The 17,217-nt window shown below is 48.2% G+C and overlaps 2 protein-coding genes across 2 annotated transcripts in view; one reads left to right on the forward strand and one right to left on the reverse strand.

The window, feature by feature from the left end:
- The window catches only part of LOC116581465, a 59,704-nt gene extending 45,771 nt beyond the window's left edge, over positions 1-13,933 (reverse strand). Inside the window, exons 1-2 of the mRNA XM_032328642.1 lie at positions 13,825-13,933; positions 13,156-13,720 (exon numbers count right to left, since the gene is read on the reverse strand). Coding sequence (XP_032184533.1) covers positions 13,156-13,720; positions 13,825-13,933 — 674 coding nt within the window. The remainder of the gene's footprint in view (positions 1-13,155; positions 13,721-13,824) is intronic.
- A 7-nt stretch (positions 13,934-13,940) lies between these two features.
- LOC116581466 (glycine, alanine and asparagine-rich protein-like) overlaps positions 13,941-17,217 on the forward strand; it is a 56,942-nt gene continuing 53,665 nt past the window's right edge. Inside the window, exons 1-2 of the mRNA XM_032328643.1 lie at positions 13,941-14,276; positions 14,323-14,942. Of these exons, the coding sequence (XP_032184534.1) occupies positions 13,941-14,276; positions 14,323-14,942 (956 nt within the window). The remainder of the gene's footprint in view (positions 14,277-14,322; positions 14,943-17,217) is intronic.

Here is a 17,217-nt window from a genome sequence, read left to right on the forward strand (position 1 = left end):
GCTGGAATGTAACGACCTTCAAGCTGGCTGTGATTATGCGTATCCCTACCCATGTTCCTATCCCAGTTTCCATTCCAGAGGACAAGTTACCGGTGGTGCTATCCAGAAAGAAGAGAGATTTTGGTATCACAGCCGCCGTTGTGACAGCACTGGCTATATCTACAGCAGCTGCCACGGCAAGCAGCAGTCTCACTTGCTACAACTATACCCACTGCAGAAGCTGTGAACACCCTTGCAGAAGGAATGGCGGCTGCCCTTCAAACACAGTCTCAGATCAATGCACATCTGCAAGCAGGAATCCCAATAGTCAACCAGAGAGTGGTTTTGGTTCAAGAACAAGTGGACATATTGGGGGCCCTATTGGGACTTGGATGTATAGCACCCTTCCCGGCAATTTGTGTAACTCCCATAGCCTATACTAATATGAGTGACTTAAAGAATGTCTCCTGACAGCTCTCCCAATACTTGCGGGGGAATTAGTCCGCAGAATTCCAAAACTACACTCAGCACCTGCTACTAGGCATAACAAGGATAAAGAACACCAGAGTTGAGCTGGCAACCCTCCCAGAGATAATCAAAACATTGCAAGATGCGTTAACCTTTACGAAACAATGGGCTAGCGTAATTGGTCTGATGATAAATCTCGTAGTGGGCTTGATTCTGCTAGTAAGGAAACTGCAAATTTGGAGGCGACAGCAACATAGGCAACAGCAAGCCATGGTGCAGGACTTGTTAGCCATCGAGGCTGGAACATCCCACCAAGTGTGGCTAAGTATGCTGGATCGGTAGTCAACGGCGGGTAAGATTGGTGGGGGAAATATACCAACCTAAGACAGGACGCAGATCATTGATATCTGCCGTCTAATGATGAGTAAGGATATTCCCCGCCACTGACAACCTAAGACAGGCACGATCCCTGCCATTAAAGAAAAAAGGGGAGATGTCGGAGGCAGGCCCCTGGCCAGGGCGGCTTCCGCCATTAAAAGATGGTGCCTGGCTAGTTGCCAGGTTACGATTGCCTCATGAGACTAAGCGGAATGCCCAAAGAAGAAGTAAACAGCATTGGTTGCTAGCAAAGTTGTTCGTTTAGGTGTGCAGCCTGATTCGCTCCCTCCTGTGCCCTGCTCGCTGATTGGTCATGTAAGCGTATATAAGTGTGTAGACTTGCGGAAATAAAGAGAGAGAAGATACATCTGAACTGGGGCTTCTTGTCGTCCTTGCGGGTTGAGGGCGATATTTAGGGATCCACTATTACCTGAAGTTCTACTGAACTGAGTTAGTGCTGACAACTTCCTCAAGTAGCTGCCGTTTACCAAAAGAGCTTTTACTAATCTTGGAATTTCTTCAGCATTGACAGAAGCACAGGAGAAACCTATTCCACATGAGGAATGCACTCCAACCTCCCATCCCAGTAATTGACAGGATACACTGACAAGTTAGCTGGCCTGGTCTCATGTGGCAGGCAACTAAGGAAAGGTTGACTAGCCTGTCCACGAAGGTTCCACCTTTAATTCTCCCCAACCCCAGGAGCTAAATGGCAGAGTCTTCAGAAATAACCTACAGAAGTAACTACCCCTTGCCCCCAAAACAAAGGAGTGTGCACGCTGCCCAAAAAGGCAAAGGTGTACCTTAACACTGTCTAGAACGAGTTTCTCATCATTGTGTAGTTTCACATTCTGCTCTGATTTCTCAAAACACTTGCCACTGGCCACAGTTATTTCACTTTTCTGTTTACTTGCTGAATTTCTCTTCTTCTCCACAGTATTCCAAACGCAATGAGAACAAGGACATTGTCTGTTTTTCCACCACTAGACACTAGAGCCCATTTCATAGTATGCTCCAGAAAAACCTGTCAAATAAGAACAACTACCCAGGTAATTTACTGGAAGGTTACCAAGTAGACAGAAGATCAAGTCAGTATCAATAAATCACTAAGCCCAATGTAATAGCAAATACAAACAAAATTATTACCGTTTTGGGATAAGGGCGATCTTAGAAGCCAAAAGGTTGGGTAAATTAGATGGCTCAGAAGACATGTAGTTTTTCCATGTATTTCATGGAGAAGGTTTATTAAAGACAAACACTACAGTAAAACCCATGTGCCCTAAGGAGCAAAACCACTGTGGTGGATGACCCCAAACCACAGGGAAGAAGCCTGGCTCTACTCCAGGTTAGCTACACCCCAGCCCTGTTTTCTGGGAGTTGTTCTTTTTTTTTTTCAATATGAAACTCATTACCTCAGTGAGATGCACGTTTGAGGCAAGATTAGAACTTTCATGTCTCGCTAAGGATGAATGTTTTCCCCGAAAACTTCTAAAGTACTTCATGACTATCCAAGGGCTATTGAGTTGTTAGGCTACCTGAATTTGAGGAGAGAAACGTCCAAACTTACAACTTCAAAAAATGAGGGAGCTCCAGAAGAAAGGAAATGTTTTACAAACAAAACAGTGTACCAACTTCTCATTCAATATCCTGAGTACCAACTTTTATCCTTTCAAGACATTATTTTATGACACATCTAAAGTAAATTCCTCACTTCTCCCTGCAAAAGCTCTACAAACTTCTCAAGGAGAAGGTGTGCAAATAAACACGAGTTGACCCTAGTATCCCAATAAAATCGGGCACTGAAGAATACAAAAGTTCTAAATCCATGGGAATTACCCAACACCAAATTTTACGAACTTTCGAGTGAGTGTCACATAAGCAGTAGCTGAGGGTTCAAATGCGGCACTATGATCAAAGAGGCACTAATCATCTCCTGCTGCAGCAGTAGCTTGGCCATCTTTACTTCCAAAAAAGACATGATTGGATTCAGAGAAGCAGCAAGACTGAAGCAAAGTACATTGAATCTACCACCGAGTCTAAGAAGTTACTCTGCTCAACACTCAAGAACGTCCACTTCACAAAAGGGTTAAGTAAAGTTGTTAATTTGCAGGGGTAGCTCATCCTAAAAGCCGATGGCATCATCCTTCATGACACTGGCAAACCCTACTTTATCCGTCTCCTCTTATCACAGAGGAAAGGGACAGAGTTTCCTCCCCACCCACAGCCACCTTCAATATACACCCCTTTATTTCCTATGTTGAAAGGCTTAGGGTAGAGTTCTCTCAGCATGGTGAGGAGTCAACCTTCCTGGCCAGGAGCTGGTGACCCCTCCAGGCTCTTAAGTTGTATCACAGAACAAACAGGAGACAACCACAGGATAGGATGGAAATCTTCTCAAACTGGTTTGTGGTGATGCTTGCACAAGTCTTTAAAACAACTGAAATTCAATGAATTGTGCACTTACATGAGTGACTTCGACAAGATGGAAATCATACCTCCATCAAACTACACAATAATCACCAGCCAGGGGCAGACTGCGATGACACAGTTAGAAAAAGGAGTGTATCCAAGACTCACAGAGACCCTCCATATGACTGACACACCCAATATACATCTCTGTTGCTCCCTGAACCTCCGAGGATCCTGTTCAGTATTTCCTCCTGCTTCCCTTCACATGTTCCTCTGGCGCATCTGACCTCCTTCCCATTCTGCTCCAGAGCAGACCTTATGAATCCCTTCCACGAATCCACCTGGAGTATTCAACACATAAAGTACACCTGGCAATAACAATGAAAAGTTGGCAGGGGATCTTGTAGACATCGATTCCTTTTTTCAGAAGAAATGGGAAGGAAAAGGAGGCATTCGAATTGACTCCCCTAGCCAGAGTGCTCTAATCTCCCACACAGCACCTTATTTATACCTGTCTCCGGGGCTGTAAAACTTGATTCTGCTCATCCTAGTGCCTTTCTAACCAACTCCTTCCCCACCCCTCACCAATATCTTGACCAGTACCTTTCACCTCCTAGGAATTTCATAAATGCTCTTTGGGGAAGTTATTATTCTCCTCACCCAATTAAGTGACACCTGTTCTATCCTCAAAGGGTAAATACAGTTCTGTGTCCTACTGGACCTACCACTCATCAAACTCTGACTTCCTTCCTAGACTTGGTCGATTATGGCAATAAAGACCAAAATGATGAACAAACTCCAAAATGACCACGGGTTAGACCACCAGTGAGACTGTTGTCATAATACGAATATGAAATACCAGCTCAGAGCCATAAAACCTAACTTCTACGCCAGCCAACAGGTTAACAAATCCCTTTTAAGATTTTTTAAAGATTATTTATTTATTTATTTGACAGAGAGAGATCACAAGTAGGCAGAGAGGCAGGCAGAGAGAGAGGAAGGGAAGCAGGCCCCCTGCTGAGCAGAAAGCCCCATGTGGGACTCCATCCCAGGACCCTGAGATCGTGACCTGAGCCGAAGGCAGTGGCTTAACCCACTGAGCTACCCAGGCACCCCCCCCTTTTAATATTTTTTAAAGCTATTCTAAAATCCCCAATTCTTACCTCATCCTCAGCATCCAAACCCAACAAGTTTTCTACTGTCATCAATACCAATATGCAAGACAGAAAGTATGAAATCTCTGCAATACCAAAAAAGAATTACAAGAAAAAGACCCAGGAAGATCACAGAGCAGTAACTAGGATGGCAGGGAAATTAACCAACTGTTTCTATACCTCATGACACCTGGATGAAGACCTGTTGAAAGTCCCCTTCCCACAGGAATCCCATTTCTGGCCTAAGAAAGCCCAAATGGGGTTTGCTTTCCAATTAAAGATGGCTTCAAGAATGTTTCTCCAATACCTAAACACTGACAATAACCAAGTGATGAAAAAATAATGAATACTGTTATGCTGAAAATAAATAAATTAATTAAAAAAAAGATGAAACAAAAAGGCCACAGAAAGTTGGTGCCACTTTTCAGAGTGTTAAGTCCTCTGATCTTGGAAATCTGAGTTCAAATCCCACTCAAGCAGAGACCTCAAAAAATTACACGAAAACCCTTAAAGAGAAGAGAGAAGTACCCTTTCCTAAAACAGTCTGACTTCAGTAATCTCCTAGATTCATTAAAAATTGGAATGTCACTCTCAACATCTGTAACTCTGGAACAAACTTCGAACATTTCTATGGCTTTTAAAATCAAAACCTCTCATGTGCTTCCAAAATTTGGTAAATCAGATTTTTTGTAAGAAACATGTAGAAACTGAAATGCATTTCATTAGAAGATAATTATTCCCTGCAATACACATCAGTATAAACTTGAATTTGGTTTTGGTCTTCACTGGTAAATTTCTCAAGTTCTTAGGAGTTTCCTAGACATTTACTTGAACATCATCTAAGGGAACACTCAAAGCAGTACCACAATAAAGAGGTTTGGCCTCTGCGGGATTCTACATGTAAAAAAACAAAAAAACAAAAAAACCCAGGACACATAAATTAAACACAATCACACTGCTTTAAATAACATTTCTAAACTTTCATGCCACTTGATGGAACTCCCTGTTTCGGAGAGCAAAACAAAATCTATTCAGCTCCCATTAAGTGCTTTTTCTTTTCTTTTCTTTTTATTTTATTTTATTTTTTTTAAAGATTTTATTTATGCGACAGAGAGAAATCACAAGTAGTTGGAGAGGCAGGCAGAGAGAGAGAGAGAGAGAGAGAGAGAGAGGAGGAAGCAGGCTCCCTGCTGAGCAGAGAGCCCGATGCGGGACTCGATCCCAGGACCCTGAGATCATGACCTGAGCCGAAGGCAGCGGCTTAACCCACTGAGCCACCCAGACGCCCTTTTCTTTTCTTTTTAAAAAAGATTTTATTTATCTGACAGACAGAGATCACAAGTAGGCAGAGAGGCAGGCAGAGAGAGAGGAGGAAGCTGGCTCCCTGCTGAGCAGAGAGCCCAATGCAGGGATGGATCCCAGGACCCCAGGACCATGACCCCAGCTGTGCAAGGTAGCATGGTCCAGGCCCAGATGTTGCGGGGTGCCAGTGGGGGCGCCCTGTCCACTCCCCAATCCCTGTTTCGGTCCCTGGAAAGAGTGGGTGGGTGGTGGCCCAAGCCATGGTTCCAGCCCAGGATTCCTAGGAAATTGCTATGGCTCACCAGCGCCTGTGTTTTGCTGTTTCTCCCCACTTTTCCCCTGCTCCAGGTCCCCACTCCTCACTCCTCCTAAAGCCAAAAGGACCAGTGAACCTGCCACAGATGAAGGCTTTTGGGATTGGAGCATCTCCACCTTCAGAAGCTGCGCTGAAGCCTTGAAATGCAGTATCTGCAATGTGAGGGAAGCCACCTCCACCAGATACTTGAAGATCTGGGTTAGCTTTGGCAGAAGGGCTTTTGTTGCTTAAGGTGTGGGAGAGGGTGGAGCGCTATCCTTGAGGCCCTCTTTCCAACTTGTTGATGATGGCTTTTTTGCATTTGGGGGTGGTTGATGTGTGGTTTTGGTTGTGTGTATTTTGTGTGTATTTCCCCGCCACAGCCTCTCCCTGTCCCTGGATCTGCGTTTTAGCAGCGTGTGCCTCCCCACACCCCAGGTGGCCCTGGAGCCTAGCAGTCACTGGCCCACAGCAAGCCCCCAGCCCTCCCTCCCCTTCCACCCCCTGAGCTCTGAGCAGGTACCTGGTCAGTGATATGCTGTACCCCCACCCACCCACCCCCGCCCCAAGCGGAAAGTGGAACTGCTGGGAGGAAAAACGCAGTCCCCCTCCCTTCCCCGAGCCCTTCCTTGGCCCGACCTCAGCTGGACCTCAGCCCCTGGGACTCAAGCTCCCAGGCCACCTCCGCTTGCACCACTGCAGCTGCCAGTCTCCCTCCAACCTGCACCGCCTTCTCCAAGTGACTGATGAGGGGCAGGGCCAGGCGCTGCACTGAGGCATGCAGTGGCATGGCATGGCACGGCGTGGTGTGCTGTGGCATGTGCCAAGCTGTCGGTGCGCCTGCCTGGGTGGGTGTGCTAGCTTGGGGCGCGTGGGACTGCTGGTGACCTGGGGGCCCGGCGAGGTGGAGCCTGGGAGCCCCACAAGCAGTGATGGGCTCTGGACCCCTCATGTCCCCCTTACGGGGCTGCATTTTCAGTGCCTGAGTTTTGTGATCATGGGTCTTTTAAGTATGAGTTTGCCTGAGTATGTATGAGTTTTGTGATTATGTCAAATTTATTCCTAAATCATTTAAGGTTTGATGTTTTTTGTAACTGGGATTGTTCTTAATCTCTTAATCTCATTTTTGCGCTGCTCAATTTTGGTGAATAAGACTACAACTTGTCTTGAGTACTGATCCTGTATGGTGGAACTATGCTGGACATAATGAGGTCTAATGGCAATTTTGCGGATTAATTTTGTTCTACAGAAGAATTCTATAGAAGAATTTTTTTCTATAGTATCTTCTGAAAAAAAAAAAGACATTTTCACTTCTTCCACTCTTATTCATACTCCTATTATTCCCTTTTCTTGCTAAATACCCAAGACAGAATTTCCAATAAAATGTTGAATAAAAATGGCAATTGCAGGCTTTTTTTCTTGTTCCTGACCTTAGGGAGGAACCATCTCGCCTTTTACCATTAAATATGTAAGTGTGGGTTTTCATATACAGCTTTTTATTACGTTAAGAAAATTCTCTTTTATTCAGTTGACAGATTATTATCACCAAATGGTGTTGACATTTAACCACTTTTTTCTTCTATATTTATGAAGGTAATCATGTGGTTTACCCTTTATTATATTAATATGGTATATTAATTATATTGATTAAATATAATTTTATTTATTTATTTGAGAGAGAGAGAGAGAGAGAGAGAGAGAATGAGTGAGGGAACACAAGCAGGGGAAGTTGGAGAGGGAGAAACAGGCCCTCTGACGAGCTGGGAGCCTTATGCAGGGCTTGATCCCAAGACCCTGGGATCATGACGTGAGCTGAAGGCAGATGCCCAATGACTGAGCCACCCAGGTGCCCCTAAATATCACATTTTGAGCAAACTGTGCATACCTGAGATAAATCCTCTTTGGCCATAGCATTTTATGTGTTGCTGAATTCAGTTTACTAGCATTAGTATTGAAGACTTTTGTGTCTACAGTTCTAAGAGATATTGGTCTATAATTTCATTTTCTTGTGGTATCTTTACCTGGTTTTGGGATCTGGCTAATACGGACTCTCACAGAATGAATGCCAAGTGTTCTCTCCACTTCTACTTTTTGAATGATTTTTGAATCTTCCTTAAATGTTTTCACAGAATTCACCAATGTGTGATATGGTCCCAGATTTTTCATTATGGAAAGTTTTTGGATTACCTGTTCGATTATTTTACTTGTTTAAGTTCCATTCAGATTGTCTACTTTGGGGTTAAGATTAAGGAATTTGAGTCTTTCTAGGAACCTGCCAAATTTCTTTCGTTTTCTAATTTATTAGCATGCAACTGTTCCTCGTATTGCAATTTAATTCTTTTTATTTCTATAAGGCTAATAGGAATGCCTCTCTTTCATTCCAGATTTTTTCATAATTTCATAGCTTTGGTAAGAATAGCCAAAAAATTGTCAATTGCTCATCTCTTTAAAGAATTAGCTTTTGGGGCACCTGGGTGGCTCAGTGGGTTAAAGCCTCTGCCTTTGGCTCAGGTCATGATCTCAGGGTCCTGGGATCAAGCCCCTGATCAGACTCTGCTCAGCAGGGAGCCTGCTTCCCTTCCTCTCTCTCTGCCTGCCTCCTGCCTACTTGTGATCTGTCTCTGTCAAACAAATAATAAAATAAAATCTTTTTTTAAAAAAAGAATTAGCTTGGGCACCTGGGTGGCTCAGTGGGTTAAAGCCTCTGCCTTCAGCTCAGGTCATGATCCCAGGGTCCTGGGATCGAGCCCCATATCGGGCTCTCCACTTCTCGGGAGCCTGCTTCCTCCTCTCTCTCTGCCTTCCTCTCTCTCTGCCTACTTGTGATCTCTGTCTGTCAAATAAAAAAAAAAGAATTAGCTTTTGTATATATTGATTTTCTCTGTTGTGTCTTATTTCATTTATATCTGATCTCATCTATCAAAATTTCTTTCCTTTTGCTTGCCTTTTAACTCATTCTTCCTTTATCATGTTTTTATTTTATTTCTTTATTTGAGAGACTGAAAGAGTGAGTGAGAAGGGAAGAGCAGAGGGACAAAAGCAGTCCTCACTGAGTACAGAGCCCAACACGGGGCTCGATCCCACAACCCCGAGATCATGACCTGAGCCAAAACCAAGAATTGGTCACCTAACCAACTGAGCCACCTATAAGCCCCTAATTTGTTTTTCATTTTGTCATTTCTTAAGATGATAGGTTATGAAAGTAACACTTTCTTCCTTTTTATATATATATTTACAATCCTAAGTTTCCCTCAAAAAAAAAAACTTAACTGTATCCCATAAGACTTTGTATTTTATATTTTCACTTTCAAGAGATGAGCAAGTGACAGATTTTTGGCTTTCATTCATCTCAAGGTATTTTCTAACTTCTCCCGTGATTTCTTTTTTGACTCATGTCTTATTTAGTAGTGTGTTATTTATTTTCCACATACTTGTGAATTTTGTTTCCTTTTGTGAACCATTTTTATTTTATTGCATGGAGTTAGAGACCATACATTGAGTGACTTTAGTTCTTCAACATGTATACTATATTTATAGGTCTTTTGGTTTTTCAGACTGGATAATCTCAATTGATCTCTATTTATATTCCCTGATTATTTCATCTATTACTACCACTGAGCTCATCTGGAGAATAATCTATTTCAGTTATACTGCAACTTTCATTTCATTCTGTTCTAATTTTATTTTTATTATATTCTTGATTTGGTGTGGCACCATTCTTGTACTTCCTGTGTATTCTTTTTTTAAAGAGTTTATTTATTTATTTGACAGACAGAGATTACAAGTAGGCAGAGAGGCAGGCAGAAAGAGAGAGAGGAGGAAGCAGGTTCCCTGCTGAGCAGAGAGCCCAGTGCTGGGCTAGATCCCAGGACCCTGGGATCATGACCTGAGCCAAAGGCAGAGGCTTTAACCCACTAAGCCACCCAGGCACCCCAGTGTATTCTTTAAACATGGTTTTTCTTCAGTTCTTTAACATATGGATTTAGAAGAATGACAGTTTTTGTCCACATCTTTATCCATTCAACCTATATCTGGAGTTCTTGGGAAATGGCTTTAATTGATTGTATTTTGTTTTTTGTTTTCCTAGTGTATAGATAGCTATAATTCCCTTTTGCTGGAGTATTGTGCAATTTCTTGAGAAAATTAAGGTTTAAATTATATAATGTGGTAACTATAGAAAGTAGATCCTCACCCTGGGTTTTGAAAGGCAGCCTAAACATCAAGGCCAGATCTCCTGAGACTACATTTCACTCTGTTTCCCCCCTACATACACATACTTGCACACTTCATCTGACTGTATTTTAATTATTAAACTGGTTATTGGAAAGCATATGTCTATTTACTTATTTACTGCTGTTTAATTTTGATGTTATTTTCTAATTATACAATGATTCTCTTTTAGCTGCTACTCCATGGAGTGTGCATCAAGAATGCAACAAAATTCTATTGGCTTTCTTACCACAAATGTTGTTTTTCATTTCACAAATGAAATGTGAAATTTTCACAAATGTAGGCTTTCATTTGACTTGAGCTCCCCAATACACTCAAATCAAGAAAGATTATTAAATACATAGAAAAATGGGGATTCAAATTGTGTCATGCTTTCTGCCTACGCATAATAGGCATGTGATGTAAAACGGATATCGAGACAAAAGATTTAGTTTGGTTTTTAATCGTTGCACCTAAATACTGTCAGACTGCAGACAAATCAATCATTATGTTCTTATTTGTAAACTGGGAGTAATATCAGCTCTACTTAATACTTCAATATTTATGCATTTTTACATCAAATGTTACATATTTCTACATAAACATTATAAAATGCATTTTATTGAGATAAAATGTATATATTTTCTCGTGTACCTACCTAGTTAGTATATAATAGATATGGTCATAAATTACTTTCCCAAGGTTACACTCTCTTAAATTCTGTATCTGAAAGTCAACCTTTTCTTTTTTTGTTTTTTTTTTCCACATGAAACTATGCAAATTTATTACACAGATGTTCTTAGCTCTATTCACAATGCCAAAAACTGGAAAACTACCTATATACACAAGTATATGCATACATAAGCACATATGTATATATATACATGTATACACAATGGAATAATGTTTTTTTAAAAATTTATTTCTTATTTATTTTCAGCATAACAATATTCATTATTTTTGCACCACACGCAGTGCTCCATGCAATCCATGCGCTCTCTAAAACCCACCACCTGGTTCCCCCAACCTCCCACCCTCCCCGCCCCTTCAAACCCCTCAGATTGTTTTTCAAAGTCTATAGGCTCTCATGGTTCAACTCCCTTCCAATTTCCCCCAACTCCCTTCTCCTCTCTATCTCCCCATGTCCTGCATGCTATTTGTTATGCTCCACAAATAAGTGAAACCATATGATAATTGCCTCTCTCTGCTTGACTTATTTCACTCAGCATAATCTCTTCCAGTCCCTTCCATGTTGCTACAAAAGTTGGGTATTCGTCCTTTCTGATGGAGGCATAATACTCCATAGTGTATATGGACCACATCTTCCTTATCCATTCGCCTGTTGAAGGGCATCTTGGTTCTTTTCACAGTTTGGCGACCGTGGTCATTGCTGCTATAAACATTGGGGTACAGATGGCCCTTCTTTTCACTCCATCTGTACCTTTAGGGTAAATACCCAGGAGTGCAATGGCCGGGTCATAGGGAAGTTCTATTTTTAATGTCTTGAGGAATCTCCACACTGTTCTCCAAAGAGGCTGCACCAACTTGCATTCCCACCTACAGTGGAAGAGGGTTCCCCTTTCTCCACATCTCCTCCAACACATGTTGTTTCCTGTCTTGCTAATTTTGGCCATTCTAACTGGTGTAAGGTGATATCTCAATGTGGTTTTAATTTGAATCTCCCTGAGGGCTAGTGATGATGAACATTTTTTCATGTGTCTGATGGCCATTTATATGTCTTCATTGGACATGTGTCTGCTTTGCACCCAACACGAAATACACACAACCAAAACCACACATCAACCACCCGAAAATGCAAAAAAGCCATCCTCAACAAGTTGGAAAGAGGACCTCAAGGATAGCCCTCCACTCCCTCCCACACCTTAAGCAACAAAAGTCCTTCCACCAAAGCTCACCCAGATCTTCAAGTACCTGGGGGAGGTGCCTTCCCTCACATCGCAGAGGCTGCCTATCAAGGCTTCAGCTCAGCTTCTGAAGGTGCAGATGCTCTAACCCCAAAAGCCTTTCTCTGCAGCAGGTTCCCCGGTCTTTCTGGCCTTCGACGAGTGAGGAGTGGGGGAAAAGGAAGGGAAGAGACAGGGATCCAGTTAAAAAGGAGGAGAAACAGCAAAACACAGGCACTGGTGAGCCCTCGCAATTTCCCAGGCATCCAGTGCTTCAAACTTGGTTCAGAGACCGACCACCCACCCACCTATTCCAGGGACCGAAACAGGGACCAGGAGTGCACGGGGCGCCCCCATGCGCACCTCACAACCTCTGGACCCAGACCATGCTGCCTCCCACAGGCAGTGGAGATGGCAGCGGCCTGAGAGAGGCCAAGGCCGGCATAGGGAGCGGCGGACTTGTGGACTGCAGCGTGGGGCTGGGGGGGGGGGTGCGGCAGGGGAGACACTGGCCAGATTTGGAGGGAGCGTGTAGAGGCAGCCAGAGGCCTGTGGCGGGGAATGGGCCAGCTCCTTCCTTCTGCCCTCCCAGGCTGGTTCCCTCCCTTCCTCCCTACCTGGGTAAATCTCCCTTTGCCTGGGAGGAATGGCCATGGCGGTGGCAGCGGCGGAGGGCCACTGAGGAGGAGCTGCCAGGGCTGCTGCACTCAGAGCCGCCAGCCTCCAGCGGGTGCGACGGCGCCCACTGCTGCCGCAGCCTCCCCCAGCCCCGACGATCTCCATTTTAGCAGCACTGGCCTCCCTCCGCCCTGGATAGCCACGGAGACTGGTCGTCGCCAGCTCCCTCTAGCCCCCAGCCCTCCCTCCCCTTCCACCCTCTCAGCTAAGAGCAGGTACCTGGTTGGGCTCTCCTTATCGCACAAGGACGAGGCTGGGCTCTACCCCCGCACGCCCCCCTCCCAAAGCCCAAAGTGGCGCCACTGGAAGGAAAATGCCGTCCACGAAGTCCTCCCAAACCCGGCCCCCCTCCCTTCTCGGCACCAGTCCTCAGCCCTACCTCTGCCCTTCCTCAGTTGCTGGCCCTCGAGCTCCCGCTGCGGCCGCTTGCGCAGCCCCCGCCGCCGCCATCTGCGTTGCTGCCATCTGCGCCGCAGCCGCCGCTTGAGTCGCCAACACCGCTTGTGCAGCCAACGCAGTCTGCGCCGACGCCACTATGTGCTCCACCGCTGCTACCGCCGCCGCCGCCGCCGCTTGAGCCTTGGACGCCCAAGCGGTCGCCGCTTGTGCAGCCCAGCTGTCTGCGCCAGTGCTGCTTGCACCGCTAACACCGTCGTCTGTGTCACCGCCCCTTCCGCCGCCAACACTGCCTGCGCCGCCGCCGATGCCGCTTGTTCGGTCGGAGCCACCACCGTCTGCACCGCCGTTTGCGACGCCGAAGCCGCTGTCTGCACCGTCGCTGCTACCGCCGCCGCTGAAGCCGCTGCCGTCTGCACCGTCGCCATTGTGCGCCGAGGCCGCTTGCACCGTTGACGCCGTCGTCAGAGCCGTTGCTGGTTCCGCCGCTGAAATCGTCTGCGCCGCCACCGACGCCGCTTGTGCCGCCTCTGAAGCCGCCGCCACTGCTATCCCCACCGACGCCAACGCTTATGCCGCTGCCGCCACCGCTTGAGCCCCGGACGCCTTCGGAGCCGAAGCCGCTTGTACAGCTGAAGTCATCTGCCCCTACGCCCCTTGGCGACCTCGAGGCCACTGTCTGTGGCGCCACTGCTTCCGCCGCGGAGGCCGCCTGCGCCTCTGACGCTGCCGCTTCCGCCGCCAGCGGCGTCAGCCCCCATAGCGGCGATGGCGCAGCTGGGGCATCGGCGGCCTAAGCGGCGTCTGAGGCGGTGCAGAGGGCGTTGGCCGGAGAAGAGGCGGCGGCGTCGCCAAACAGGCGGGGACGGCGCTGGCGTCGGCGGCGCATGCGGCCTGGGCTGTACAAGCGGCGTCGGGATTCAAGTGGCGGCGGCGGCGGCAGAGTCGGCGGCGGCAGCGGTAACAGCGGCGGTGCAGACAGCGGCGTTGGCGGCGCTAGCGGTGGCGGGGCCAACGGCGGCGGCGGTGGAAGCAGCGGTGGCGCAGACGACTGCGTCGGCGGTTCAGGTGGCCTCGGGGCAGACAGCGGCGGCGGTGCAGAAGGCGGCGGCTTCAGCGGCGGCGGCAGAGTCGGTGGCGGCGGCGGTAGCAGCGGCGGTGCAGACAGCGGGGTCGACGGTGCAAGCGGGGCGGTGCAGAGGGCGGTGGCTTCCGCGGCACAAGCGGCATCGGCGGCGGCAGCGGCGGAGGTGCAAGCGGCGTGGGCGCAGACAGCGTCCGCTACACAAGTGGCAACGGCTTAGGCGTCGAGGGCTCAAGAGGCGATGGCGGCGGCAGCATAAGCGGTGTTGGCGGCGGTAGCCGTGATGGTGCGGACAGGGGGGTTGGCAGCGCATGCGGCGGCGGTGCAGACGGAGGTGGCTTCCGCGGCAGCGGCACAAACGGCGGTGGCGGCGGCGAAGGCGGTGTTGGCGGCGGCACAGACGACGGAGTGGGCGGTGCAAGCGGCATTGGCGCAGACAGCTGGGCTGCACAAGCGGCAACCGCTTGGCCGTTTTCAGCTCCAGCCGCGGTAGCGGCGGCGTCGGCGGCGGTAGCAGCGGTGGAGCAGACAGCGGCCTCGGTGCAGACTGCGTCGGCTGCACAAGCGGTGTTGGCGACTCAAGCGGCGGCTGCGGCGCAGATGGCAGCAACGCAGATGGCGGCGGCGGGGGCTGCGCAAGCGGCCGCAGCGGGAGCTCGAGGGCCAGCAACTGAGGAAGGGCAGAGGTAGGGCTGAGGACTGGCGCCGAGAAGGGTGGGGGCAGGTTTGGGAGGAATTCCTGGACGGCATTTCTCCTTCCAGTGGCGCCACTTTGGGCTTTGGGGGGGGGGTCGGGCGGGGGTACAGCCCACCCTTGTCCTTGCGCGATAGGGAGGGCCCGACCAGGTACCTGCTCTGAGCTGAGAGGGTGGAAGGGGAGGGAGGGCTTGGGGCGAGAGGGGGCTGGCGACGACCAGTCTCCGTGGCTACTCAGGGCCGAGGGAGGCGCGCGCTGCTAAAATGGAGATCGTCGGGGCTGGGGGAGGTTGTGGTGTCAGCGGCCCGGTCGCTTCCGCTAGGGGCTGGCGGCTCTGGTGCAGCAGCCCTGGCGCCGGCTCATCAGCCCCCCTCCGCCGCTGCCACCGCCATGGCCATTCCTCCCAGGCAAAGGGAGATTTACCCAGGTGAGGAGGGAGGGAGGGAGGGAGGGCGCCAGCCTGGGAGGGGAGAGTGAAGGAGCCGGCCCACTCCCCGCCACTGGCCTCTCGCTGCCTCTGCGTGCCCCGTCCAGATCCAGCCAGAGTCTCCTCTGCTGCCCCCGCCCAAGCCCCACGCTGCAGTCCACAAGTCAGCCCGCTCCCCGCGCCCACCACGGCCTCTCTTGGGCCGCTGCCATCTCCAAAGCCTGTTCGAGGTAGCACGGTCTGGGCCCTGAGGTTGCGGGGTGCCCTTGGGGCGCCCGGTGCACTCCCAGGTCCCCGTTTCCGTCCCTGAAAAGGGTGGGTGGGTGGTCTCCGAGCCAAGTTTGCAGCACTGGATGCCTGGGAAATTGCGAGGGCTCACCAGTGCCTGTGTTTTGCTGTTTCTCCTCCTTTTTAACTGAATCCCTGTCTCTTCTTTCCCTTTCCCCCACTCCTCACTCGTCAGAAGGCCAGAAAGACCAGGGAACCTGCTGCAGAGAAAGGCTTTTGGGGTTAGAGCATCTGCACCTTCAGAAGCTGTGCTGAAGCCTTGATAGGCAGCCTCTGCGATGTGAGGGAAGGCACCTCCCCCAGGTACTTGAAGATCTGGGTCAGCTTTGGTGGAAGGACTTTTGTTGCTTAAGGTGTGGGAGGGAGTGGAGGGCTATCCTTGAGGTCCTCTTTCCAACTTGTTGAGGATGGCTTTTTTGTATTTGCAGGTGGTTGATGTGTGGTTTTGGTTGTGTGTATTTCTTGTTCGGTGCAAAGGTCCAATTCCCAGCATGACTTGAGGGAGGATATTTGTCCAAGTTTTTGTCTCATTTCTAATGGGCTGGATTGGTTTGACACTTGTATCCATTGGGTTATTGGTATGGATGGGCTCAAAAAGAGAGGAAGCAGGGATTTTTCTGTGGATTGGAGGAGTTTAGACATTTTCTTTTGACCGTGTGTAGAGTGGTTTTAATTTGCCTGTCCTGAATTACGTTTTCTTCTCCTGAGCGATTTGGTGGTGGAGGTACAGTTATGCTGGTTGTTGTGCTTTTCCTGTCTTGAGCGGCAAATGTCTGTTTCTTTCTTGTGTTTGAAGATAAACGTTGGGGTTGGATAAAGAAAGTGTAATTTTTTGGAAAGCTGAACTGTCAGTTTGTGTTTGTTTGTTTTCTGATGATCACTGCAGTGCGGTGATGGGTGTCTTTTTAGACAGCGTTAAGGTACACATTTGTCTTTTTGGGCAGCACACAATCTCCTTTCTTTTGGGGCAAGGGATAGTTACTTCTGAAGGTTATTACTGTAGGTTTTGCCGTTTAGCTCATTGGGTTGGGGATAATGTAAAGTTGAGACCTTTGTGTAGAGGCTATTCTGATTTTCCTTAGTTGCCTGCCATCTTCTGAGGCCAGGCCAGCTAACTTGTCAGTGTATGCTGTTAGTTGCTGGGATGGGAGGTTTCAGTGATGTAGGTTCATCCTTTGCTTCAGTCAATGCTGAAGAAATTCCAAGATGAATAAAAACAATTTTGGTAGGGATGCCTGGGTGGCTCAGTGGGTTAAGCCACTGTTTTCGGCTCAGGTCATGATCCTGGGGTCCTGGGATGGAGTGCCCCATCGGGCTCCTGGCTCGGCGGGGAGCCTGCCTCTCTTTCCACCTCTGCCTGCCTCTCTGCCTGCTTGTGTGCTTTCTCTCTTTATGACCAAAAAAACCAAAGCCAAAACCAAAAACAAAACTAGTTTGGTAAATGGCAGCTGGGTGAGGAAGTTGTCAACCCAAACTCAGTTCGTTAGAACTTCAGGTAATAGTGGATCCCTGGATGTCTCCTTTGCAGTCTGAACTGAAACATGTTTAT

This window comes from Mustela erminea, chromosome 20 (genome assembly GCF_009829155.1).
Source record: "Mustela erminea isolate mMusErm1 chromosome 20, mMusErm1.Pri, whole genome shotgun sequence".
NCBI classification, from domain to species: domain Eukaryota; kingdom Metazoa; phylum Chordata; class Mammalia; order Carnivora; family Mustelidae; genus Mustela; species Mustela erminea.